Source organism: Dermacentor andersoni, chromosome 3, assembly GCF_023375885.2.
Source record: "Dermacentor andersoni chromosome 3, qqDerAnde1_hic_scaffold, whole genome shotgun sequence".
Classification (NCBI taxonomy): domain Eukaryota; kingdom Metazoa; phylum Arthropoda; class Arachnida; order Ixodida; family Ixodidae; genus Dermacentor; species Dermacentor andersoni.
This window is the reverse complement of record NC_092816.1, coordinates 143,624,817-143,651,961: the sequence shown is the minus strand read 5'-3', so window position 1 is coordinate 143,651,961 and position 27,145 is coordinate 143,624,817. Positions and strand designations below refer to the sequence as shown.

Below are 27,145 nucleotides of genomic sequence, written 5' to 3'. Positions count from 1 at the left end.
AAGAAAGAGTGCTGCTGATAATCGCTTCCGAGATTTTTGTTGTTCTACAGATGATACCAGATCGATGACACTATCAATCGATGAACGGCCGCGTCGAAATCCCGCCATTGAGTCAGGGTAAATTTTGTTGTGTTCTAGGTACCATTCGAGACGCATGAGGATCATATGTTCCATGAGTTTCCCGACGCAGCTGGCAAGTGCTATCGGCCGATACGATGCCAGTTCGAGCGGTGACTTTCCAGTTTTTAGTAGCGGTACCAGGCGGCTTCGTTTCCATTCCTGTGGGACGACACCATCTCGCCATGAGCTGTTAAAAAGGCTGAGGAGTTCTCTTCGTGCTTCTTGACCTAGGTGGCGCAAAGCACTATATGTTATCCCATCGGGCCCTGGTGAAGATGAACACCTACAGAGCGCCATAGCAGCTTCTAACTCTTCCATAGAGAATGGAACGTCCATACTTGTATCACGTGGACCGGGGATGTCACCTAAAGTCATGTCAAAGACTAAATTTGTGCCGCCGGCGACTTTCGCACAAAAATCCTCCGCAACTTCTATCTCGCGGCGGTTTTCATAGAGAGCAAGGGCGTTGAAAGGGCGTCGTTGCTGGGGGCTTGAGCTAAGACCCCGTAGGGTACGCCACACACGGGATAATGGCTTGCGGGGGTCCAGTGACTCGCAAAAGCATTTCCATCTTTGATCCGCTAGCTTATCCATTCGCCGCTTTATCTTCTTTTGCATGCGCCGAGCTTCTCTGAGGTCAAGAATTGACTTCGTGCGCCTGTACCTCCTTTCAGCTCGGCGACGTAGTGCACGAAGCCTTTCCAACTCAATGTCATTCTCTGTACGCTTTGATGAATGTGTGAAGCAACGTGTGCAATCTTGCATTGCGTCAGCAATTATTTCTTCTAATTTGCGTGCAATACGTTTCTTGCATGTGTCTTCTACACGAGCTTGAAAGACTGACCAGTCGATTTGGCGAGATACAACCGGTAATGCGGCGTCTAATCCATCGATTCTCACATAGGTCGGAATGTGATCACTTCCATGGGTTTCAATATCGGTGAACCACTGCACGCTCGAAGTCAGGCAACGTGACACAAAAGTCAAGTCAAGGCAGCTGCTGTACGTTGTTCCTCGCAGAAATGTCGGGCTTCCGTCGTTTAGAAGACATAGGTTGTGGCCAGATGCAAAAGATATTAGTGACCTGCCCCTCGAGTTTATCCTGGAGCTTCCCCATAAATGGTGGTGAGCGTTGAAATCCCCTGTTATTATCCAAGGACCGGGAGTAGCAGTCATGATATCTTCTAGTCTTTTGCTATCAAACTGACTGGTTGGGGATAGGTAGACGCCAATAAGAGTAAAAGACAGCCTCTTCTTTTTCACAGTAACACAGACATATTGGTTACCGTCGTGTGGAGCTACGGGTTGGGAAAAATACGTAAGGTCTTTGCGGATGTAAACCAAAACCTTACTACTTCGGACACACGTGGTTGAAACAAAAGGTTCATACCCTGATAGTCTTATGGAGGCTGATAAGTTCGGTTCACAGATAACCAGTATAGGGAAGTGGTTGTCAAACACGAACTGCCGCAACTCCGAAATACGTGACCTCAAGCCTCTCGCATTCCATTGGAATATGGAGGCACTTCTGACATAATCCCGGAACGATCGCTGTTGTTGTCGATGAGCCGTGGTTCCGCTGTAGAAGCCCTCAAGCACTGGACTTCTGAAGGCTCTCAAGAACCGGATTGATGGCATCCAGCACTTGCAACGCACTTCGAGCTGTTGGTGTCTGTAGCTTGTCCAGGAGAACACGAATAGCACTCATCAGAGAACTTATCATGACAACAACTTGTTGATCCTGGTCTGACAATTTATCAGGAACAGATGAGGTATCCCTTGCTGTAGAGCTCTGATTTCGCTCAGTAGGGGCATGTAGCCGCGGGAGTGCAGGCCAAGCGTCAGCAGCCGTGCTGTTCGATGCACCTGTGTCCTTTGAGCTGACTGCGTTTGGCCGGGGCGGAAGAGCGGGTGGTAATGTCCGCGGCTGGCGTTCTGCAGAGGCTTTGGAGGTTCTTGATCGACGTCGGCGACGTGATCGTCGTCGCTTAATGGATGCTGCTGCTTCTCGGTGAGACGAGTGGTCTCTAACCATTTTTTTCAATATTGCCATTTCCTTTCGTATCAAAGGGCATTCCTTCGAGGATGCATCGTGAGGGCCGCTACAGTTTGTGCACTTCAGCACATTGGCCTTGCACGTGTTAGTGGTGTGGGGCCCAGTGCAGCGAGAACAGACGGTAGTGTTCTTGCACACACTACTCACGTGTCCAAACTTCATGCATTTCCAACACTGCAGCGGTTTTGGTATGAATGGGCGAACTGCGTGTCGAAAGTGGCCCACTTTTACATGCGATGGGAGGGATTCGCCCTTAAATATGATCTTCACACACCGTGACGTGCCGAGACGAAACGCGTTTGTGGTGACGGTGTTTTCGGTAGCCGGCTTGATTAAGATCGACAGATCGGAGTCGACAATGGTCTCGTCAACATCGTAAATTACGCCAGTACTGACTTGTTTGCCCAGCGGAATATGAGGGCGGACTTTCATCCCGTCAAGTTCCGTGACATTGCGCAAAGAATCCAACGCAGCTGCGTGTTCTACGTCAATCGCAAGGACGTTCTTACGGGTGTTCACTGTGATGTCTTTGATTTCATTCGGAACTAGCGCCTCTAGATGTGACGACACGGCTTGCCTGTTCAGGCGTCTCAGGTTGTCAGTGGCGAGAACTGGCGCGAATAGGATGGTGAGCTCCTCGGTATTGCGCGAAGATCTCACGGTGGACTCACTCGAATTCGAGGATGCGCTGAGAAATCTTCGCTTTGCTTTACGACTCCGCACCAGCTCGAAGGTGTCGTCACAAGAATCTTCACCGCTGACATAGTACTGCATCGTGTCGTCGCTGTCAGTGTCGCTCTCGGTGCCGTTGCGCTTCCTGGAGGCAGCCGTCGCGGGCACTGCCGAGTCCGGCGGACGCGCGTGAGACTCCATCGCCGTCGCAGTTACGGAGGAAACAGCAGTTCAAGGCAGAGTCCAAGAAATTCACAAAATGAGTAGAGCTGGAAGACTCGGCGTTCTGCCTGAAAGGCACTTCGTCTTCTTCCAGAATGGCAAATAGATATCTATGGCGCGAAGGTAGAGCACAAGCAGAGAGCAGGTATATATGAACGCAGTACGCAGATGGTATGAGTCCTGGCCCCGCGCATACTCTATGTATTGTCTGGTATAATGTGTCTTCTTGGTTTGGACGTGTTCCTTCGAACATTTCAAGACTGCGTTAGCAAGAACCACATTGTCCGAATTCTCAAAGCAAATTCAAGGTTCATTTTATCGCTGGCCCTCTGACAAATTATCGCACCATCTCAGACAAAACTAAAAAAGATGACGTGCTTCTATAAAATTCCAGATGTCGTTTAAGTTTACAAATCTACAGTTGTTCGCGAAACTAAGTTAAGCGTGCTTTTCGTGAAACACCAGTGAGGCACACATGTCCCTGAGGGGAGTCCGTCGTTGGTGTGAAAATTCGAGCGCGTTAGTTTTGCATACCTGCGTAACAGGTGCGGAAACGTCGAAACGTCTATAGACCGGGAAGCGCTTCGATTTACTTCTCGTTTGTCTACCTGAATGCACATGCATTTAAGTTTCGTTGTTTTCTTGCCTCCATATGCATAACGTATTTACCCAATTCCCTCAGTATTCTTTACTTACGACACACCGATTTATTTTTTGTAGCACTTCTCTGAAACAGAAGAAAAAGAAGTGCACACTACGTTTTGTTATTTGAATAGCGATATCTTTGCAGGCATCTTGATTAGGCAAGGTGGTATGATGATATCTTCATTGGCAAACGTCACGCCAGCTCTGCACAAATCTGAAATACACATGCCAGGAGCTGCCGAGCAAACCCGGCAAGGCTGCGTTATGAACGAAGCGTGCGGCACTCACGATAGCGGACACTCGTCCCTTTTAGAGATCGGCGCAGATTGCATTGGCGATAGGTCGCCCCGCACCACTCCAGCAACACAGTGACCCTCACCGTTACCCACATTGCTATGGTGCGCTGTCAGCGAACCACTGAAGCACAATATTGGACTGAATAATACATTCTTTAGTGTGTTCGCTGTGGATGACCCGAACAAAGTGGTATTTGGCATGGGGCAACGTCAATGTGTAAATGACTAGGCGAAAGTCTACAAATCGTATAGCTACTTAAGGCACGTTTATAGTCCGACGTTATCGGCGCGCGGGCGAGCGTCGTTCGTGGTCAGCCACGCTACGTCGGTTGCGCTGCGCCAGCCGAGATGCCATCCCATCTAGACTTCAACGCGGGCGCCCTCGGCTCCTATCTTCGGAGCATGCGCAGAACGGTCGCCAAGTCGCCCGCCGTCCGCAAAAGCCGTCTGCGGAGTTGTGTTGGCGCCTTTTTCTTCGCGCGCAATGCATTGTGGTGCGAGAGTTCCGCCAACTCCGACGCGCGAATGGCTCAGGAGCCATATCGACGCCGAGCCCGTCGGGGCGCGTCGGAAGCCGCCGGTTACGTTGGCTGCGCCTGTGCGCCCGACTATGGAGGGGTCGTTTTCGCCGACGTGACGTAGCGTGCGCGCGCGCGGGCGTTACGTCGGACTATAAACGGCCCTTTACTCGCATCCTCGTCCAAAACGTGGGTGAAGGCAGCACCCATTGTCGCGATCTCCATGGCATTAGAACAAGACCCATCTCTGAGTATCGCGTAATGTATTTTTCTGTTTTTTTTTTCATAGACGGAGCGCAATATACGCCTATTATAACAATGTCAGACGTTACTGAACCATGAGTAGATAACTGCGCCGCCGACCTTTCTCGTATACTGTCAGCGGTTAAAAGACCCCTTATCTCGGGATCCACTCTGATTTCTCTATTCAAGAACATGTTATTTAGGATGGGAATGATCTGCAATGTTGTGTAAAATCACAAAAATCCGAATGACTCACGTATAAAGCTTAGAGCTGTTTATTTCGGGAATAAAAAAAAAAGCGATTCTGTAAACCGCATACATCTAAAGCACCAATAACTGATGCGTTGGGCACTGCTTTGACAAATGCCAATAATGTTTAACACCGTGGAAAAACTCTGGCAAACGTGGTGACAAGTTAAATAAAAAATCAAATTCCTAAATCAGAATAATCTCCTACTAATGCTGTAACAAGTGGAATTTACAGACCTACAATATGAATTTCAGTGCAAGCTTACGAATTTCTAAACTTGGGGCATCATTTTTGTTAATTTTACCAGTTTTCCGGAAATGTAAAAAAAAAAAAAAACCATTCATGCCACAAATTAAATTGCTGCTTACTTGATTCACTAGTGTTGAGTCACCAGTAACTTTCTTTCTGGAATTCAGCATATTTCATAGAAATAGGTCAAGTGGCTTCTGTTCCTGTGTTTCAAATGACAGTATTTTTTTTTCTTTTTTGAACGTAATTAAATATGAAATGTGGAGTTGGCCTGAGTTAGAGCTGCCTATTAAAGGGTCTGAACAGGACCTTCGGTTGAGTGAAAATCACAATGCATGGATAGCATTGGCGGCTGTGAACAGCTCCGCCAAATTTTGCAGGCCTGCGTGCGCGGCACTTCTTTACAAGCAGAGCGCGAATTGATCGTTTTCCCAAAAGTTCTAATATCACACCGATGTCTTTTCCTGGTCAGTTTCGATGAAGCCAATGACTGCTATATTTAGCCATTTAAACTGTTTCCCTAGACAGCCGGTTTTGACCAATATACGGCATCAGTTAAGAAGGGTGTGTGAATCAGTGCGCTTCTTTCTGTGTTACTGTGTTTTTTTTTATTCAGTGATTTTATTTAGAAAGACCTCACAGGCTACGAAGAGGCATTGATAGGGTGACGGGGGCATATCGTACGATTTATCACAAATACGGTGGGTAAGGAGATATTGATGCACGCAAGCATATAAATCATGCATGGTTCAAAAGGAAAAAATTTTGCATTTCGGAGAAAGTACAAAGGCGTTAAAAAAGGGAAAATGAAATCGACAGATAAGAATTCCTTAAGGATAGCCAGAAAAGCAATAAAAGCAAAAACGATTCCAATAATGAGCAAACTACTTCACGGTAGATCGGTATACATTGCGTGATGTTTAAAAATATCATCTCACAACGCGTGACAATGCATTCGAAACTTAAAACTTATGGGATTGATAAGCACCCACGTAATAACTCAACCCTACGCACAGCGTCTTCTGAGCGAAGCAATGCTATCCGGAATGCTGTTCCAGAGACGGGCAGCGCGAGGCAGTGATGTTAGTCAAGTGCTTGCGTCGCGAAATATACGCGGGCATAGCTGAAACCATTTCGCAATCTGCCCGATGTGAAGACGTGGTGTTTCAATCGTGGTAGGGATACTCCGTCAGAGTGAATGGATTTACGGAATAATGACAACAACGCAATATCACGGGGAATACTCAACGAATGAAACCATAGTTCGGCTTTGATCTGCGTTGTGCGAGACTGGGCACTGTAATTATGAGTAATGAAACAACTTGCCCTGTTATGAATGATTCACAACGCTTCAATTACGTATTGCTGATGTTGTGGCCAAATGGAAGACGCGCACTCAAGCTGGTGTCGCACGAACGTTAAGTATGGCATTTTACGCAGGGCAGACGGAACACTGCACAAGTTCTGGCAAAAAAAAACCCTAACGGTATAGATGCATTCACAGAGGCACACGTAATGTGCTCAGAACATCATAGGTTATGTGTGAAATGCACGCCTATACTTATATTCTGCAATCGGGGATATAGTATTTTTGATAATGTAGTGGATCAACTGCGAAATAACAAATTTACGAGTAGAAGACATTGTTTTACACTTTGACACGTTTGGAGTCATGAGACATGTAGTACCCCACTGGTTCACTATCTCCATGTCTCGTTGGAGCGCTATATGAACATTCCTGTTGACTATTGGATTATAGATTATGTAATCATCGGCGAATATTCAAATGGAAGACGATATCTTGTTAGGCAGCTCATTTATACGGATTAAAGTCCACAGAGGCCCAAGGACTCTTCCGGGTGGTCCACCAGAAATAACGTTAGATTTGGGGAATTGAAGTCATCAACGGAGGACAACTGCTCTCAAGTACACAGAAAGTTACGTAACCATGACAACGCACTGGGGTCTAACGTTAACGCGGAAATTTTCGATATGAGGCGGCGATTTGTAACACGATCAAACGCTTTGAAAAAGTCTAGGAACAAGCAGTTGGGCGGTAAGTAGTGATTGATGTTAAGTTTGATATCTGTTGTAAATTCCAGTGACTGTGTCTCGCACGAAAAGCCTTTTCTAAAACCGTCTTGACTGCGGAAAAAGAAAATGTTAGATTCCAAATGATTATGAATTATATGTTACCAAGCTATTTTACCGCTATGTTAGCATGTGCAGGTTCCAGTGAGCCAGGATCTGTGTCTCGAATTTCGTTAATAATCACGCATTGCCGGAACAAGCCGACTATCGTCTGCTCCCAGTCGGCCTTGCTCGCCCAAGTAGGAATCAAACATTCACACACCGCTTATCGGGGCCGTAGCCATCATGTCTTGCTATTTACGATCACTTGTGAAAACTGAATTAGCCTCGAACCACTCGAAACTGAAGTCAAGGCCACACGTATGCTAACCCTGAAAAGGCTGTTAGCATCCCTAAAGGACGCGTGCCCACGCGCGCTCACTCCCAGCTGAATGCTTTGGTGGATGTCATTTGGCATTGAGCTATAGACAGCGCTTCAAAATGCGCAATATGGATTTGGCTACTATGTCTGCAGGACAAAGTCGTTTTGTACCACGTGGCACCCCAAACTACAAGCACACGAGCGCGAGCACACGGTGCAGCTTTATCGCGTACATAGGAAGCGTTGTGGAATGCAGTTGCGCGCAGCTGAGTCTGCTGCATAGCGTTGATACCGCGTCCGCCGCCGAGTGCCGCGAAGAGCCCTCTCGCCGTCCAGGCATTCGGGAAACCTCGTGACGTGATCGGTCCGTGTGTTGGGCACGGCGCGGCGATGCGAACGACTCCGAGTGCCCGCATCTGGCGGGAAAACATCCTTTGCTTCCGGAGCTGAACACCTGCGAGGTGCGACGCCTTCACTGCCACAGCTTGTTGCGTTAGGCATTCTTTCGACGCGAGTCGGCTAAGGGTCATCCATCATTGAGCCGACGTGCGCACTGATGACGTATTCGCACGAACGAGCATAAAGGCGACGTTTCATTTTAGCCTACACATTGTGTGGTCACCAAAAAGATAAGTATGAAAGGAAACGTTCCGCCTATGCCTCTCCGTAAGAGAAAATTTAGCCAGGCGCAGCTGTCTAGTACACCGTATCAAATGAGACCAACGTTACTAGACTAACAGCAACTGGAAGTATGTGTGGCCAACCGCGCCCGTCCATTCCCAATGAAAGAAGAAGGAGGGGGAGGAGGAGCAGTAGTAGATTATAATGAAGATAAAGTTGGTGAGGTCGCCGAGGAGAGCGTGTCTCGAGCGTGTTTCCCCACTGTGGTAAGAGGAAATGGGAGATACAGGCAAAGGCGTAGGTGGCAGGTGATTCTGTTATTGTATAGAATGATTTACTACATACACATCGTCCAATACACGGATGTGCTCTTTAGACACGCTCCACGCAGGAGTAATCATGTCCACGCAAAACGTCATCGTGCAATAATATTTCACACTGTAGTCATGTCATAGGTTCTATAAGGCCGACCGTCTAAGCCAATCTCACATAGAAAGGTCAAGAGTGATGTTATGGATCGTTGGTAATCGGGAACTCTTCCCGACGCGACTAAAGTCTTTTCTTCGGAAAAAGGGCGAGAATCCAGACAGTCAACACTAAACGAGCTGAACGAAGAAACAAAACGTTGAAGCCAGGAGACGTAACGCCATAGGCGGTGCGCCGCTACCGGCTTCATCACACTCCTTCAACTAGAGCAGCGTTGTGGACCGAGTATGGAAGTAAATACTGCGCTCTTAGCGTCTGCACTCGTACTAGGTCTCTTTGAAAATTATTTTGCAGATATATTCCTGGGAGGCAGCAAACTTGTTCCAAAACCTTTTGCACGTTTCAAAGATAGGTGGGAAAAGAAAATTTACCTTGGGGGCCCCTCCAATGGCTCCTATCAGGGGTTATCCCAGGCCATAAGACGCTTCAGGAAGGCTATGCAGGACCGGCAGTCTGTACCGAAGGAGATAAAATGCTAAGTGCAGTAGCAGTAGAGACTCAGCGGACCATTATGGGTGACATTCCCAGCAGACTGTACGTATTACCTCCCGGAAACTTGTGAGCTGTGACCGAAAATATCAGTGCCCGAAACCTTTAGCACTTACTGTGATACGTGGCCTTTCACTAAGGCAATCATTATTCTTAATTAGGCATGGTAATAAAAGTACTAACCCAATTTATCTATTTGGTACCCTAGACCTACGTAAGGACACTTATTTTGTTAGCTCATATGTTCAATTTCCTCGATCAGGTTGTGTTCAATATCATAAGGTTTATGTCATCTTGTGGCTTACTTTGACGGGCGGTAAATCCTGAAAGCTACTGATTCAATATAAAAGGTGATCATTTCTACGTTTTCCGGAATGTTTAATTATTGCGGGTGGCAGGCAGCATAATTCTTGTCCTTGAGTTGGATTTTCCGAGGATGCAGGACATACCAGTATACGACAAATGTAGCTGTGCGTTTCTTATCGTCCTTGTCTCAGTCGCGCTGCATGTTTATACAAAAATTGAACCAACTCCCCGTGTCAAAGTTTTACTGCCAGATATTTACAGCACACATTTCAGCACACATTATTTGCAGCTCATATTGCAATTTACGAGTTGTAGCCGGTGAACTTGCAAGACGCATAGACTTGAAATTTATGTATGTACAGGATGGCACCAGTTTCGAGATATTATTTCCCGAAGCGTGGGCCGAAATACGTGGGCGTTGCAGTTACTTCTGTGCATCAGTGCCTAAAATAGCGTTATGAAAAAGGTAAGTGGAACAACAGTACAATTTTACTGCGAGTTTCGTGGCGCATATCTCTAAACTGGTGTCATTCCGTAAATTCACTACAAATGGGGTGCGCCTTACATACTCACCACCTAAATTTCTTAAATTGCTATGAGTGCTGTAAACTAATTAATTAGGAAGGTAATCAGCGAATGTGTTTTTATTTTCTTGGATATGTGTTTCGATTTCTCGTGCAAAGAATATCCGCCTTTCTCTTCCAGTCCAAGGTCTAGAATTGAATTATCTGCAACAGGCGGTTTTTAAAAATTCCGTAAGCATAAAAACGAAGACCCCGTGTAGACCAGGCATGTGGCACCCATCAGCTTGTACCATTTGCTAACGGCGCACTAACTTAAATATCCAGCTATCTCTTCTGGATATTGCAGGATAAAGGACACCCTTTAAGCAACTACTTTGTAGGTCGGTCAGGTGAACCGACGCCTCATTTTTTTACTAGTGAATCGCGAATGTCTGTGGTTCTGCAGAGATAGGAGTTGTGGAGCTAGAATTGTTTTTGCACAATGCAATCAGTCTGACCAACTTCCTGTGTGCGTTTACGAGCGTGAAATGGAAAAGTAACAAAAAAAGCACTCACTGATCAGTATACTCTCCAGTAAAATATTTATTTGCAGCGTACCTTGAATTCACACCTTTATAGCGATTATAAATACATCGGATACCGCCATAGAGAGATGGTAGGCCAACTAACACTGTCAAAATTTTTTCAGGCAAATATGAGTGCCATAAATTTTTGTAAAGACCAACATGCCAACGCAGTTCAATCTTCCTTGTTATCGCAGGCATGTCAAAATTCCTCGAATACCGAGACAGCATGTGTTAATTCTTACTTTTCACAGCTTCCTGTTATCATTCTAAAGATAATATCATAACTGGCAGGAATATGCAAGGGAATTACGAAGCTTCGGAGCAAGTACAAAACGATATTAACAAACCAAGCTGGGTGAATTGGTAACTGAAGATGTTCCCAGTGGTGGGGCAGCGCTACTCGCACGAAGACAAAGGAAGTGGACGATACGAGGGCAGACTGATAACTGGTTGATTTATTTAAAACAAGGGATTAAATATACGCAGAATGGAATCATGGGATGCGTATCAGGGCTGAAATCGTGTCACCCTATCTCAGCATCCAAAAACTTGGTTTCTTCATCCAAACAAAAAAAAAACCGCGCAATCAGCACTGAAACGAAAAAATATCTTAGGAGTAACGCTGAGATACAGGAATAAAGCCGTGTGTAATAGAAACGAAAGGGGGTAGCAAATAGCATAGTTCAGTTTAGCAGGCAGTAGTTTAGTTGCGCAGACAATATATTTCGCAGAACATACAACGAGATGACCTTATAGATCGTGAGAATTGGTAGCAAGGGATGGTAAATAGGTAGTGTGATCAGTGGCGTAGCTACGGGGTGGGGTGGGGGGGGGGGGGGTGCAAGTCAGCATCCACACGTTTCGACCTTCTCCTATAGTAGGCTTTAACGTTCTCTGATATCTTTTGCAAGAGTGTTATATCACGGCTTAGGTTCGACGGCTGTTCATATTCATCTGACAAATTAATCTCACAGTCAATCCCCATCTGCTTCTTTACTAGTTTCCATTGGACCATAAAGCAACTTTCATGAACTAAAGACATTAAATTGATATGAAAAACTTTTTCGGTGTGCAGTTATGCACGATGATACATCGCGTGAAGCAACAAACTCACGTCAAGTGCATTCCCTTCAAGCTTACCTGCAGAACATATTCAGGAGCACCTTTAAGCTATTTAGTGTTATGCCCAACACAGTGACAGTGGCACTGAAGCCTGTTGTAAGTATTCGTCACGCTGTATCAGGGACTGCTTACAACAGTTATGCAGGTGGCTGATTCATCAAGCTGCTGCACAACGTGAGGCGTTTGTTCGCCGATCTGCGCCTTATAAATTTAAGATAACGAGAGAGACAGCAGCTGGCTTGGGCGGTGAAGCGAGGACCCGGATGGCCGAATCATCATTTCAACAGCGGGATAAGAATAACGGTAAAGGCGCGCTGGTTGGCCTCTCACGGTCCACTCGATCCCGTCTCCGTAGCTGTCATGCGGTCCATTCAGGTTCAGCCCATTAAGGTTCGCCACGTAGCACTCGTTGTACCACCAACCACCTCGGAACCAGACCGCACAGTTCTCAGGATCAAGATCGTTGTCGCGGTCAAAGGTGGAGAAGTTGTGACCGTTGCCGTCCGCCATGGCGTCCCAGCCTGGGAGGGAGGAAGAAGACTGGTGAATAAAACAGTTGGATTTCAAGGCATGCTAACGAAACGAAAGGTATATTTCGTTCCAAGCCATCACGGCCCCACGACCTATAATTGCGGCGAAATTATGCAGCGTAGTTGCAAGTTAAAGGTGTTTAAGAACAGAGCTTTACTGCTGGGAAAAATGACGGCAACGTCATTCCGAGATTGATCTGTCCTGTGCCCAACCATCTTCCATTCCTATAAAGGACTTTACACATTGCTGTGATTTCGTGGATGGGTACTATTTCACTGGCAATAAATGCTCAGCACCTTTGAGCCCTCTTGGTGCATTAATATAGTTTTATTTATGTTGTTATTGATTTTGTGTTGGCCTTTTCACATAGAAACGCACAATGTGTGAAGTGCTAGCCTACGTATGCATGAGTAATGATGGTTCTACCTTAAAATAATTTGCAGACGCTAATTTGAAAGGCTAAGGAAGTTTTTTTTTAATTATGCTTTAGCATTGCAGCATGCGTTATGAACAGTATACTTTTTACTCTTAGGCATAAATATTGAGAAACATTCTGAAGATACCGTGTATGTTATGTCGATGTTTCAGAGTGTCCTGGCCAGACTGCATTATTTACAGGGAAGCTGTTTATGTGTAGGGGGTTCCGTATATTTTTTGTGCGCGTAAACGAAAAACTATGATCATCACTGGCTCATACCTCTGTAAGCAATCAAAAATGGAATGGCTGATAACCCCGTAATACAGAGGCTTCCAGCACTCAGCAAAGTGAAGCGAACAATGCTTACATTCTTTCTATTCACGCATACAGCATACACAACATCATGTCGGAAACATTTATCATCAATGGCCCATAAGCGCGTAAGCAATGCCTCGTACACCTGCAAGGAATGGCTTATACCCCTGTGACACGGCCGCCGTGCCTCTGAGCAATGGATACCACCGCGCAACCTATTTCTATGCGCGCACTGCCCTCTCTTTGTACGCTCTCCCATCACGTTCATGACTAGTTCCTTACTGCTCCCCGAGGTGGCGGTAGTTGTCAGCGCTGAAGAACAAAATGTGATAAAACCGGCAGCTGCCGAGCTGTCCACTCCATTCGTTTTCTGCAGTAAGCGTAGGAGGGCCACGTGCAGTTAGGACTCCCGAAAAGCAACATCTTACGTGCCTTCGAGGAAGGACCAAGCACCAACGGGAATGTCAACGGCGCCGGCGGCCGGCAGACGTCACCCAAGATGGTGCAGAGAACGCCGAGCGTATACGGCAAGGCACATAAGGCGATGCATGCCGCGAAGCTGAGAATGCGCAAGAAGACTCAAGTATCATGCTACTACAATAAAAGCTCTCAAAAGCAATAAATGTGCGTGCGTGCCTTTGTCACAGTAACCACCGATCAAGACAATGATTGTGATCGTACAGTTCTTCAAAATTAAGCGTCCTCTGTGTGTCGTGTGCTACAACAGCTTCGCTGGTATCGTTACAGAGTTGAAAGGATCGATATTTTTTTTTTTCTCCAAACAAGACCTCCTTGCCGTTCTACTTCATGACTTCTGGCTTTTTTGTATGGAAAACCATGGCTATATACTGTACCACGCGTTTTTGTAATATAGCCATTGTTAAGAGTGAAACTTGACCGTGCAGTGAAAACACCTACTTCCAATTTAATTTCAGAGATTAGATTAAGGATAACAGACGCTCAGGGCGAGTAAAGTTTTGATCAGAAATACATAATCCGTAAGCTGTTAGGTTCATACCACGAGTGCGAAGGAGAAATAAATGCTGTGGCGGGCTGAGTAGTATTTGGTGGGTTGAAATTGTCAGGTACTGAATGAAGTGCTTTGACGCAAGCAAGGGGTAATCGCAGATCTTCGCCAGTGGCCTTCGTCAGGCCATGGAAAAGAATAGGCTGAATAAATAGATGATGGAAACATCGTGCGACTGCTGTATAAAAGTTGTGGCTGATATAGCAGTGCCTTTGCGGCGGGCCTCTGATAGCCCACCGAAGACAAAGGTTTCTGAAAGCGATACAGTAAACGTTTAGGTAATATTCGTCATCGTTTATGCACCCTGGAGACTGCTGTCTGGCTCAATAATCCCAATAACCACCGCTACAAACACGGTACGACTTACTGCTTGGAAGAAGTGGTACATGACGTAAACCTACCTTCTGGGCCTACCAGCTTTCCAATGTGCAGCTTGTATAGGTCGTCTTCATTGCCGACGCGAATGCTTTCGTAGTCGACAGAAACACTGTCTTCTGTGTTATTCTTCAGAACCACCCGAAGAGACATGTCTTCGTCGCCGGACGTCAGTGCGTGCAGAGCGTTGTTTCCTGAAAACGAGACGTTTCGATGTTCTGTGCGAAGGCCATCAAATCTCAGCGTGCACAAAATTCATAAGTAGAACTGAAATTTCGTTACTTGTCGTACAAATAAGTGCGTATTATCGCAAATAATGCGTTTTTTTTGTGTGTTTGCGAACTGGAACATGTATTTATAAGTACCTACATTAATTATTTAGGTATCTCTTTTTCTTTTGCCTTGGAAAGGCTACGCCATCTATTGCTATTGCGCTCACACAACGCAAGGTATGGAGAGATTTAATGTTAGCTATAGAGGAACAGAGCCAGAAACCATCTCTTTTGCGCTGACGACAGTGATTTTAGTGCGACAAAGATCAGCCATGTCTATAGCCATTGCATGGCATTTTGGCGACTACTGCATCTCGCCACTGGAAGGAAAGTAGTACTCATGATAGCAGTGAAATTGAGACATGAGAGCGGTGTAGGTTAGCCAGCAGAATGATTTTGTAGTTTACAAACATAGCTTTCTTTCTTTCTGCTATCTCAAACATATACAATCTTCAACTCATGCTTTGATGGTTGCTTTCTCAGCTGAGCAAGACAAAAACTGTCCCAGTCAGGTAAATTTATGCGCTAGCATTATGCATCTATTATTATCAACATATCAGTTCATATTTACAGTGATTGAGGCTTAGGAAACAAAAAAAAAAAAAAAAGATGATGTGCCTGTCAACGAAAACGAACTTCTCGCACTGAACTGTTGCACTGAATTGGTGCACTACGCGGGCCGATGAAGATCATTTGAACCACTAAAAACAAATGTCTTGCTTCGTTTGTTTCCATTAAAAAATATCTAATATAAAGATATTTCGCAATGAGGATATTTGCATTCGGCGTCAGCATCTTCGATTTATCATTTAGAGAAATGGATGCTGACTTACGCGGCCACCAAGCTCGGTTTCAATGCGATTACCATTGACGGGGAAACTCACTCTGTTTGCGGTATGTCAGTGACCGACTTCAGTCACTATCTGACACCGGGACTGGGGCAGTGAGCCTGGTTCACCCCTGCTTCGGTAATTGTTTTATGTGCCAGTAGTTATGGGCCGCTATTAAATCATACCTATTTCGTGCCAAGATGGGCGACTAGTTGTTTGCCACTCATCAAGGACGAAAAAGGATATCCCCTAAAATATATCTGTTGCTAAGGGAAATCTAAAGTGCGTCATTTACATTGAGACACGCGTCAAGCGCAGCCTTACAGGCGACGACACTAGCTGACTTAGCCAGAGCAGAGGGAAGTGCGAAAGGAAATTCCGGCAGCAGTAGACTCTCATACAAGAGGCCTTCCTGAGGAGATAAAACGGTGTGTGTGGCTACCTCCCTTATATGCTAAGCACATTAACGCCGACAGTAATTTTGAGATTGTTTCTGCTCTAATTTCTTTTTTGCTGTGCCTGTATAAAATTGTGCCGTTTTCGTCAGCACACCTACAAGAATTCCCATATATGACCACATTTCACGCTATGCTTGCACATTCTACAGCTTAGGCCATTTGGTTCAGGATGAGTTCCTCCCAGTACTTTCATCCAAGCTGCTTTACTTTGAGCCTTTTTATGGGCACGAATACTACAGCTGAATTTCACTTCGTTCCCCGTCCTAATCGCGCACTCAACACTGCCAATATTTCGGAAGGACCGCAGTTCGCTCCATCATCATGATTTCCTCATTGTGCGTAATTGTTTCGCTTATACACCCGGCAAGATTTGACACTAAGGTGGTGTCTCCGCCACTTGCATACCCGAAATCTTGGACATTGCCCCTGTGGCAATCGGGTGAGGAACTTCACCGCTACACACCAACCCAACGCAATGAGCGACACTTTAAAAATTGGCATTTCAAAACATTGGCCTCGTTCGAAAAGGTCTTTGGTATGCGACGTCGAAAGCGTACTTCCTTGCGGTTTGGCGATTCCATCCTGAGACTTCATTCAATGTCCATAAGTCGTGCACGCTCATTAGCTACAATACGTAGATAGAAATAGGTGCAGGAAATTAGCAATAAACAAAAGCTTATAAGCGCAAGAGTTTTAATTATTGAAATAAACATTTTGACTTCTCGTAGAAGGAATGACCACCTCATCGAATAATTTAGATCAAGATTTTCAACTGTGATATTTGCCACAAGCAATTTGTAAAAAAATAATGTAGGTAAATAAAAGCGACCTATATACGTAAAGTAGGTGTTGGTGAAAGGACGTTGTTTCAGAAAACATAAAGGTAACCACTAAAGCCACAGAATAATTAATCTTCATCTGGCTTAGTCCATGTTACGATGTAGTCCTATCTACGTTTATGGGCAAGCATTGCTTACGAAGATTCTATTTTATATATGGAAACTGTAAAATTTTTATTAGTACTATAGACCGTTTTATCGGCGAGGAAGAACGTAGGCTCGAACCAGCGCGCTGTGCCGCTCTCCTCCTCGCACTGGTATGGGCGGATTCCGTTTTCTCCTAGCAGCAACTTGGATAGGTAGCGGTTGAATTGCGAATCAGTGCGATTTTAGCGTGTTCCGTCTGGGATTTCTGCTATACCAGATGACTCAAGGTCGATGGGCTACCATTCTGCTGTATTCGGCTGGAAAAATAATTTTCGGAAGCAAGCGTGAAGCGCATCTTCAGCAAGCGGCGACTTCGTGGACACCGCCGCTGTGGTAGCAGAGAAGCGTCCGCTTTGTATTGCCAGCGTAAACAGAAAGGATTTGATGCCGTCGCGAGTATGTTCGGAAGGTTTTGTTTCCAGTGAGGGCTCGGCGACGAACTCGGAACTCGGCACCCATGATCAAATTGGAATATGAAAGAGAGGCGCGTATTCGAGTCACTCAACTATTGCGAATGGATGAAGTTAACTACTTCTTCGTGCACCACAATTAACTTGTTCTGTTCAAACGTGTTCTAAGATCGTCATGTCTGGCAACTTGTTTTCTGGAGCAAGTTCACCGAGGACGTATTATGAAAACAGTACCTGCCGGCGAAGAAATGCAAGTGTGTACTTTTCTATTCTGTAAACAAAGCCATGCCTACCGTGTTGCCAGTCTACCCTAGTTCACACGCGCTCTCCCATGCTTCCGAATCTCGTCGGCAAGCTGGCGACGCTGCTCATTGCGGGCTGTATTACTGCAGAAATTAAAGTTGCTTTTGCAAAGAGTATTTGTTTGTTTTCGGCTCACTCGACTAGGCGAGATGCCCTTGCTTGGACAGGCACCAATCGAGACATAGGAGTGCGTATTATCTTTTAACGCGACGAGTGCGTCTGATTGATCGAGACATTTTTGTGACCATTATTATCAGCTCATTTTATTCATGTTAACAGCGCTTCTGATGGAGGTATTTTACAGTTCTTTATTTTGTAAAGCTTGATGCCCGGATGCCCGACAAACAGTGTTCAGAAAATCTTACAACCAGAAATTTCAGGAACACAAAAGCTAGCAAAACGTGTTTCCTCGGAGCTTCGCAGTTACATGGATGGGAATGTACGCTGATGCGGCACACAGCATGGAACATGGAGGGACCTGTAATTGTTGTCGCCTGAATGATACCTTAATAAAGTTCAAGGCTAGACGTACAATAACAACACGTTCCACGTATACGTTCCGTATCGACAATGTTCAGACTTGACCATCCTCCTATGTCTATGGTGGGCAGATTTGCGCGAGCGTCTCTAGGCCCATCGCCGTTCAATATTGCGAATATATCGAAGGTAAAAGCTCAGTCACGACACGCTAAGAAGTTTTCCAATCCAAACAACTTCTTGATACCTCTCGGGCAAGCGCGAAATATTGCCACTCATCGTCAACACCACGTTCGCCGTGCACGCTCCAGCCCGATCCCACATACCAGCATGACGCCAGACGATAGACGGCACTGTGATCGCAAAATGGCGGTGCCCTGAATAAAACGGTCTACACAGTACCGTGGTGACTGTTGCTAGAAGGTGAAGGTCAAATTTCCCAGGCGCTCAGGTGGGCCGACTTACCTATCCAGTACTCCTGAGCAGGATCACCGAAGCCATTGGCATATTCTGTCCAGTTTCGATAGAAATAGTAGACGCTGTTTCCAAACTGTCCTCTCCTTTGGATCACCTGCGTTAAAAAATTCTCTCATAGATTGGCGCAAACTACATGCTACACCATAAACAATAGGTGATTCTCTCTTTATCATGTGTGTTAAATTGAAAACAAATTCAAAGCTGCTGGTTGAACGAATTTACCAGGACCCCTTGCCATCTACATTACACGTCGACCTCAAATGGTGCACTTTTTAAAGAATTACGAATGGTTATATACGTGCGATGTGTCATTCTAGCCCCATTACCAATAAGGCATTTAAATAAGAGTCGCTATACTTCCAGAGGACACGGAACCACCAAATAGCGCTTGCCAAGACGCCAGACGCAAGGAGATTGCGATAAAGCAGATAACACATTTGACGAGAGGCAGAACGAAATGTCTACAAGTGAATGAAAACCGCCACCGCTTCACCAATTGATATTTGCGGCGTAGCAAACAGAGTATATGAATCGTTAGAGTGCGAAATATATCTTTGTATACCTTCTTGTTGTGAACGTTTGTGAGCGATTGTTATGTGCACGTAATTGATTATGGGATATGGGATACATCCAATGGAGATATTTGCGAGGTGCACTTAATAATGTAATGAAATATCTACGTCAGCATTTAGCTTTAGTAAACTAAATGCCTAAACGCATGAAAAAAGTAGGGTGAAACTTGCCATTGGTAACAGTAAAGCCAACTGTCTATATAATTCAAGGTGCGCAATTGCAAGGATTTCTGTTCACACATATTTATTGTAGATCCATCGACTGCAATTTTCTTGTCGTGGGACACAGGGGTTTTCGTATTTGCAGTTCCGTTGTAATATGCTATAATTTTCATATTGTATATCTGTATTGACACTGAAGCCCACTGCCTGCATAGCATGTGCAATGAGGGCAATATTTCCCTAAGACAAAAAAAAAAATAAAATAAAGATACACTCCCTCAAGCTGTGTAATTGGTATTGTGTGCGGAAAAATTCTATTAGGAGCAAGTGGCCTTACCGTCCAACCACCGCCGTCTGTTTTCATGTCACAGTAGACGCTCTGTCCCGCCGGTCCCGCCGCCTGATGGAATATTGTGTAAACGCCACTGTTCCTCTGACCAGCACGCAAAAGGTCGCTGCAATGCCGAGGCTCAATGATATCTGAAGGAAAGATATATTTTTGTCAATTACTTAGATAGAGAGAAACATTTTATTATGACTCACTAATTAAGGAGGAAAGTTGCTAAGTAGTACAGAAAATGAGAACTAGACGCAGTTATTCCTAACAGTTTCGCAGATCGTCGGCTCAGTTTTGTTTGCCACACCAAATAAAGCAATCTAGTAATTAAACGACATGAAAACAGTTCTCTGGTGCTTGCTTAAAGCCCTGTGGAGTTGGACTTTTTGCCCACCTAAGCTTTTTATTGTTTAGTGAGGAAATGAATTATTTTTTATATTCTTTTATGAAAGCACAGAAATGTTGCACCTGCATTAAACTTAGCGGCACGTTTAGTGTAAACAGTTCTACCGGTTCACTCATAGTTACATGCGAGACCGCTGCGTTTTAATCTTGGCCCGTGTATTCAGGGTGGTGTCAAGTTTCGGTACACACCCACTTTCTTCACATTTCTTGACTCTGTTTGTTTCCATAGCATGGCATAACACACTTGGTTGGCTTTGCCCAGGACGAGGACACGCAGCTACAATAAGTCAAGTCGCGGTGGTTTCCGTTTATTCGCTATAGATGAAGTCAGCCAGCCTCATTAAATACACCTTAATAGGGATCACCTTTAGAGATAATGTGGCGATACAGTATAATTTCGCAATCAACACCTCGATAATCTTCCACATTTGAGCGATGCTGCAAAAATAAAAAAAATCACTCTTACTTTTAATGTCGTACAGGACCCGGCTGAGCTCCCATCCGGGTTCCTCCGCTTGCTCGATGGATAGCTTCACAATTGCTGCTGACTGCACGGCGACGGCGGAAGTGGTGGCAAGCACGAACAGAAAGGCAAGGTATCTTACCATCTTGACTGATGCACGTGGCACTTCGAAACTGTGAAAGAAAGTATTGCAAGTATCAGGAGTTCACCAGTGTTACCGCCATTCAGGAAGCAACGGGTCAACGGATCTCCATGTGGTCTTTGTTTACGAAAATCTATCTTGGTTAGAATAGACCAAAGAACTAAAAAACAATGAATTTTAACCGTATATGTTATTACCTACACACAAAATGAAAATATCATTTACCTTACCTACGAACAATTACAGTAATTTCTTTGTTGCAGATGCAAGTGTACTCATTCCACTAGCGCATTATGTGAAAGATTTAAAAGGCATTTTGAATGGTGAGATGTCATAGCATGGCAGAAGACGATGTAGGTAGCGCCGTGACATGCTGCCCGAGTTCGAGCCCGGGTTCGAGCTACCACGCGAGGTTAACATCGGAGCATCTTCACATCGGCGCACCGGGCTCATGGCCGCCTATATTCGGGCGACCACTTCAAAAATGTGTTGGAAACATAGCACTTCACACTTTCCGACAAATGATGACCTCGGATGCTTCAATCTAAGCAATGTCCCGAACCAAGCAACCCACAAGTGCCGACTTCCAGACGGCGGATGGCCACCCGACGCGTTCCTTCGCGCGCTCCCCCCAGACATTATCGGGCCTTCTTGTCGGCGGCAACCTCATCATGCCTCAAGGCCTAACCAGTCCTGAAAGACACGGAGACCTACCCCGACAGTTCCGCGATGCTGGACACAACAGCAAGCGATGCTGTTCTCGCTGCTTTGAGGTTCCTAGGCTTCTGGCAGTTGGGTTCTAACTGTAGAGTCTCAGCGTCCAGCCGCTTTTCCGCCGACTCCGTCTGACGTAACAAACACCAAGATACGACCACCTCAACAAAGCGCTGCCATCTGCTGTCATTGCAACTGTTAGGAATATTCTCCGCTCTCTGCCTGCATGGCCATCGTAAGCTGTAACTCGTACGCTGCACAACCGAGTCAGAACAGCGTCGGTTTCAATAGCTGTTAACCGCGAATGAACTCGTTCACCGAAAACCAACGCATTTCCGGCGTCGCATGATGCATCTAATCGGAGACTCTACTGCTTCCCTAGACGCATCGATACCTTGCGAAAACTCCTTGCTGTCACTGCCGCAGCAGATGCGCATAATCCTGAGTGCGTCCTCCTCCGAATCCCTAGAGTAGTGAGATCAAATGGCCTACATTATCATGGACGTGAGTGCACTCATAGTCTCCGCCATCAAGTGACCATGTGAGTCTTCTTCATTCGTTTCACTGTGGCGCGGCAACCACTTGGAACGGCTCCTTGATACTAACAAACTGATTACGCCCAAAGTCGACCAGCTGACCGCGGAGCGAAGCTCACTCAAAGCAGACCGACATGTACACCATCACGACTTTAATATCACAGCCTCAGTCAACAAAGATCGGCACGTTTGTCGGGCGAAGTGTGCGAGTGCTACGACGGGTACGGTGAGCACGTTCAACAGTGCCTTCAGCGTTTTGCCTTTGCGGGAAATGCTCAGCTAATACACTGAAGGCGGCCAGAGCCATAAACCCAACATCCGGCTGCCTTTCATAGGTCAAAGAACGCATGACCAAAGCCTGATACTTCGTCAACACTGCTGCTGATACACGCGTGAACCTCCCAACGTTAGATGCGTGCCTACGCCGGCACACCACGCCGCCTGCCAAGCTGCAGTCCGTGGTTTTGGCTGTGCCGTCTGCCGCATCGACGCTGAGGACATTTAACCGCATGCTGTAGGCGAGAGCGACACTTAGACGAGAGCGACGGAGCTTCAGAAGCGTTCTCCGTCCCTCCCCTAGAATTCCAATCCTCTCGTTCAGTCGACTTGCCATCAAGCCCCTCTGGCGAGTGCATTCATAGCTTGCGACTATCAACACCACTCACGCTGTACCTACAAAGATGTTGGGCTGGCATCAAATCTCGAGACACAAGTTCTGATGGTCTCTCGCATCAGCCACAACATCCTTCGTGTCGCACCCCCATCAGAGCTCCCGAAGCAGCATGAATCGATTGGGACGGCTACAACTTGCACCGCCTTTCAGGACTCCGCACCAGTGCCACAGAGGAGCGATGTCCGAAGACGCATCACTCAGACTTTACTAACTCGCTGTCCCTAGCGCTACTCGCGTCATTGGGCCTTAATCATGGTACCACCGAAGCACCACAGAATGCGCGCGAGACCCTCTTTTCGTCACACGTGCGATGTCACAAGCAGATGTCGGCAATTAACGACAGAGCTTTTACGGCGGACTAGATTTCTAATCAAGGGTGTGAACATGCCTCGTACACGAATTCTGACGCCCCCACACAAAAGCGACGAAAAAGCCTGACTCATGGCGTGTCCGCCGCAGGCGACTTCCTTACGTACCTCTGTTCGCTAAACGTAACGAACCTGGTATAGAGGCACTTGCTTTCTCCCTGCTCTTAGCACAAAGAAACCATGCGCAACCAGACCGCGGCACTACTCCCAGCTTTCACCTTCCAAGCATCTTCAACAGTTCATTCTCTTCAACAGACCCGGCACGGACTGCCTAAAGGTAAGACACACGATTGCCACCCGATTTAAAATCGATGCACGAACAACGGGCATGCAAGCTTTTCCACAACAAAGTGGTCACCTGTCCACTATATTTAGCGACAGCTTGTGCATCCTCTGGATTTCTCGGGAAAGAAGGGGCCCTATTGTGAGCACTGATATACAGGTCAAAAGTGACAAACCCGCGCCACGGCATGCTCCCAGCACTCGAGCCAGGTTTCAGGCGAGGAGAACAACTAAGCACCCTGACATCAGTGAACCGGGCTCGCGTTCGCCTAGAATTGGGCCACCACCCAAATAAAGATACTGGAGACAGATCAGATCACGACTTCCCACGCCTGGTTGTCCTAATTCATAAACAAAAACTTCCCCGTTTCCCCGGCCAACGAATATGCGCACCGTTCAACCCTGTCTTTATTGATCGTTAACCTAACGCATTACCTTTGAAACATAAGAAAAATGATTTCTCTAGATATGTGCACTGCTAGAGCATTAAAGTCTTACCCGCTAAAAAAGGCTTTCCTATCGCATAAAATGCACATTTGTCATCGTGTAACATTTGCTACTGAAAATGGAAGGAATTTTGAAAGTTTACATGCTAAAACCACGATTTCATTATGAGACACACCGTAGTGGGGGACTCCGGATTGATTTTGACCGCCAGTGGGTCTTTAACGTTCCCCCATTACACGAGACACTGGTGTTTTTACATTTCGACCCCATCGAAATGCGGCCGCTGCTGCCAGGATTTGATCCCGTGACCTGGTGCTTATATGCGCAACAGCACAGCTTTTACGCCACCGCGGCACGTTCCTACCGAAAAGTGATCGTACCTTGTGCACCATAACGATGACAGTTATGAAACAAAGAGCATGTCACAAGGTGCACGTAATAGAGCGTTGTAATAAGTGCTGAGCAAAAGTTTGCCAGCGCGGTAAACCGTTTAAAGTGAACACAGATACGGTAAAATTGACCAAGTAATATTTACCTAGCAATTGTACCCTACATAAAGTTAGACATGCTTAAGATATGCAGAATCCGCCGTGGTTGCTCAGTGGCTGTGGTGTTGGCCTGCTGAGCACGTGGTCGCGGGATTGAATCCCGGCCACGGCAGCCGCATTTCGATGGGGGCGAAATGCGAAAGCACCCGTGTACTTAGATTTAGGTGGACGTTAAAGAACCCCAGGTGGTCGAAATTTCTGGAGTCCCCCACTACGGCGTGCCTCATAATCAGAAAGTGGTTTTGGCACATAAAACATCATAATCTAATCTAATATAAGATATGCATATCTTAAAAGATAAGCAGAAGTAAATTTTTCATCGCCACCTGTCAGGAACAGGCGCGCCCACACATTCGCGGCTTCACTGCAGTATGATTGTTAGGAAGAATCTCTTATCGCATCGGTCTTGCCCTTTGTACCCTGGATCAGCTGATATTACTTCTTGCAAGACTTTGTAACCTAGAAAACACATAGGAGATTTGTCCTATACTTATAAAACTCCAGGTTTTTTATCAGTTACAAACAGTCGACAACTTTCCATAGTAAATTGTGGAATCTAATACAAATCACAGAGTTTTTTTTATTACATTTTTGAATGGTAAAGTGTCGTTTCATCATCATTATCAGCCTGGCTACGCCCACTGTAGGCAAAAGGCTTCTACCATACTTTTCCAACTACCCCGGTCATGTGCTAATTGTGGCAATGTTGTCCCTGCAAACTTCTTAATCTCATCCGCCCACCTAACTTTCTGCCGCCTCCTGCTACGCAAGCCTTCCCTTGGAATCCAGTCCGTAACCCTTAATGACCATCGGTTATCTTCCCTCCTGATTACATGTCCTGCCCATGCCCATTTATTTTTCTTGATTTCAACGATGTCATTACCTCGCGTTTGTTCGCTCACCCAATCTGCTCTTTTCATATCCCTTAACGTTACACCTATCATTCTTCTATCCATAGCTCGTTGCGTCGTCCTCAATTTAAGTGGAACCCTTTTCATGAGCCTCCAGGTTTCTGCCCCGTGTGTGAGTACTGGTAAGACAGAGCTGTTATGCACTTTTCTCTTGAAGGATAATGGCAACCTGCTGTTCATGATCTGAGAATGCCTGCCAAACGTACCCCAGCGAATATTTATTCTTCTGATTACTTCAGTCCCATGATACGGATCCGCAGTCACTACCTGTATTAAGTAGATGTATTGCCTTGCCACTTCCAGTGCCTCGCTACCTATTGTAAACCGATGTTCTCTTCCGAGACTATGAAACATAACTTTAGTTTTCTGCAGATTAATTTTTAGACCCACCCTTCTGCTTTGCCTCTCCAGGTCAGTGAGCATGCATTGCAATTGGTCGCTGGTGTAACTAAGCAAGGCAATATCATCAGCGAATCGCAAGTTACTAAGGTATTCTCCAATAACTCTTATCCCATATTCTTGCCAATCCAGGTCTCTGAATACCTCCTTTAAACAAGATGTGAATAGCATTAGAGAGGTCGTATCTCCCTGCCTGACGCCTTTCTTATTATGATTTTATGGCTATCTTTACTTCTTCCAGCGTTACTTGTGGGACGCCAAATTCCTCTAGACTATTATCTCTTCCATTATCGTCGTGGGTGCCACTAGTACTGTATAAATCTCTATGGAACTCCTCAGCTACTTGAACTATCTCATCCATATATGTAATGATATTGCCGGCTTTCCCTCTTGACGCATACATCTGATTCTTGCCAATTCCTAGTTTCTTCTTCACTGCTTTTAGGCTTCCTCCGTTCCTGAGAGCATGTTCAATTCTATCCATTTTGTACTTCCTTATGTCAGCTGTCTTACGCTTGTTGATTAACTTCGAAAGTTCTGCCAGTTCTATTCTAGCTATAGGGTTAGAGGCTTTCATACATTGGCGTTTCTTGATTAGATCTTTCGTCTCCTGCGATAGCTTACTGGTATCCTCTCTAACGGAGTTACCACCGACTTCTGTTGCACACTCCTTAATGATGCCCACAAGATTGTCGTTCATTGCTTCAACACTAAGGTCCTCTTCCTGAGTCAAAGCCGAATACCTGTTCTGTAGCTTGATCTGGAATTCCTCTATTTTCCCTCTTACCGCTAACTCATTGATCGACTTCTAATGTACCAGTTGCTTCCGTTCCCTCCTCAGGTCTAGGCTAATTCGAGTTCTTACCATCCTATGGCCACTGCAGCGCATCTTGCCGAGCACGTCCACATCTTGTATGATGCTAGGGTTTGCGCAGATTACGAGGTCTATTTCGTTACTAATCTCACCATTCGCGGTCCTCCACGCCCACTTTCGGCTATCCCGTTTGCAGAAGAATGTATTCATTATCTGTATTCATTGCCGAAGAATGTATTCATTCCGTTCTGCAAACTCTACGAATAACTGTCCCCTGCTATTCCTAGAACCTGTGCCATATTCCCCCACTGACTTGTCTTCAGCCTGCTTCTTGCCTAGTCGCGGGATCGAATCCCGGCCTCGGCGGCCGCATTTCGATGGGGGCGAAATGCGAAAAGACCCGTGTATTTAGATTTAGGTACACGTTAAAGAACCCCAGGTGGTCCAAATTTCCGGAGTCTCTCACTACGGCGTGCATAATAATCAGAAAGTGGTTTAGGCACGTAAAACCCCATAATTGTTTGCTTCTTGCCTACCCTGGCTTTGAAGTCGCCCATCAGAACAGTGTATTTTGTTTTGAGTTTACCCATCACCGGTTCCGCGTCTACATAAAATCTTTTGACTTCCTCGTCATCATGACTGGATGAAGGGGCGTA

The 27,145-nt window shown here is 45.9% G+C and overlaps 2 protein-coding genes across 2 annotated transcripts in view; both read right to left on the bottom strand.

Moving 5' to 3' along the window:
- The window catches only part of LOC126524997 (techylectin-5A-like), an 85,459-nt gene extending 76,164 nt beyond the window's left edge, over positions 1–9,295 (bottom strand). Inside the window, exon 1 of the mRNA XM_055067546.2 lies at positions 9,202–9,295. The gene's annotated coding sequence lies outside the window, so the exon portion shown is untranslated. The remainder of the gene's footprint in view (positions 1–9,201) is intronic.
- A 1,854-nt stretch (positions 9,296–11,149) lies between these two features.
- On the bottom strand, positions 11,150–20,976 carry LOC140212806 (techylectin-5A-like). The gene is made up of 5 exons (XM_072286923.1): positions 20,659–20,976; positions 19,788–19,930; positions 18,705–18,810; positions 14,530–14,697; positions 11,150–12,358 (listed from the first exon to the last, which is right to left on the bottom strand). Exons 1-5 carry the CDS (start codon positions 20,798–20,800, stop codon positions 12,048–12,050), a joined length of 870 nt encoding a protein of 289 aa, XP_072143024.1. The 5' UTR covers positions 20,801–20,976; the 3' UTR covers positions 11,150–12,047.
- Between the last annotated feature and the right edge of the window lie 6,169 nt (positions 20,977–27,145).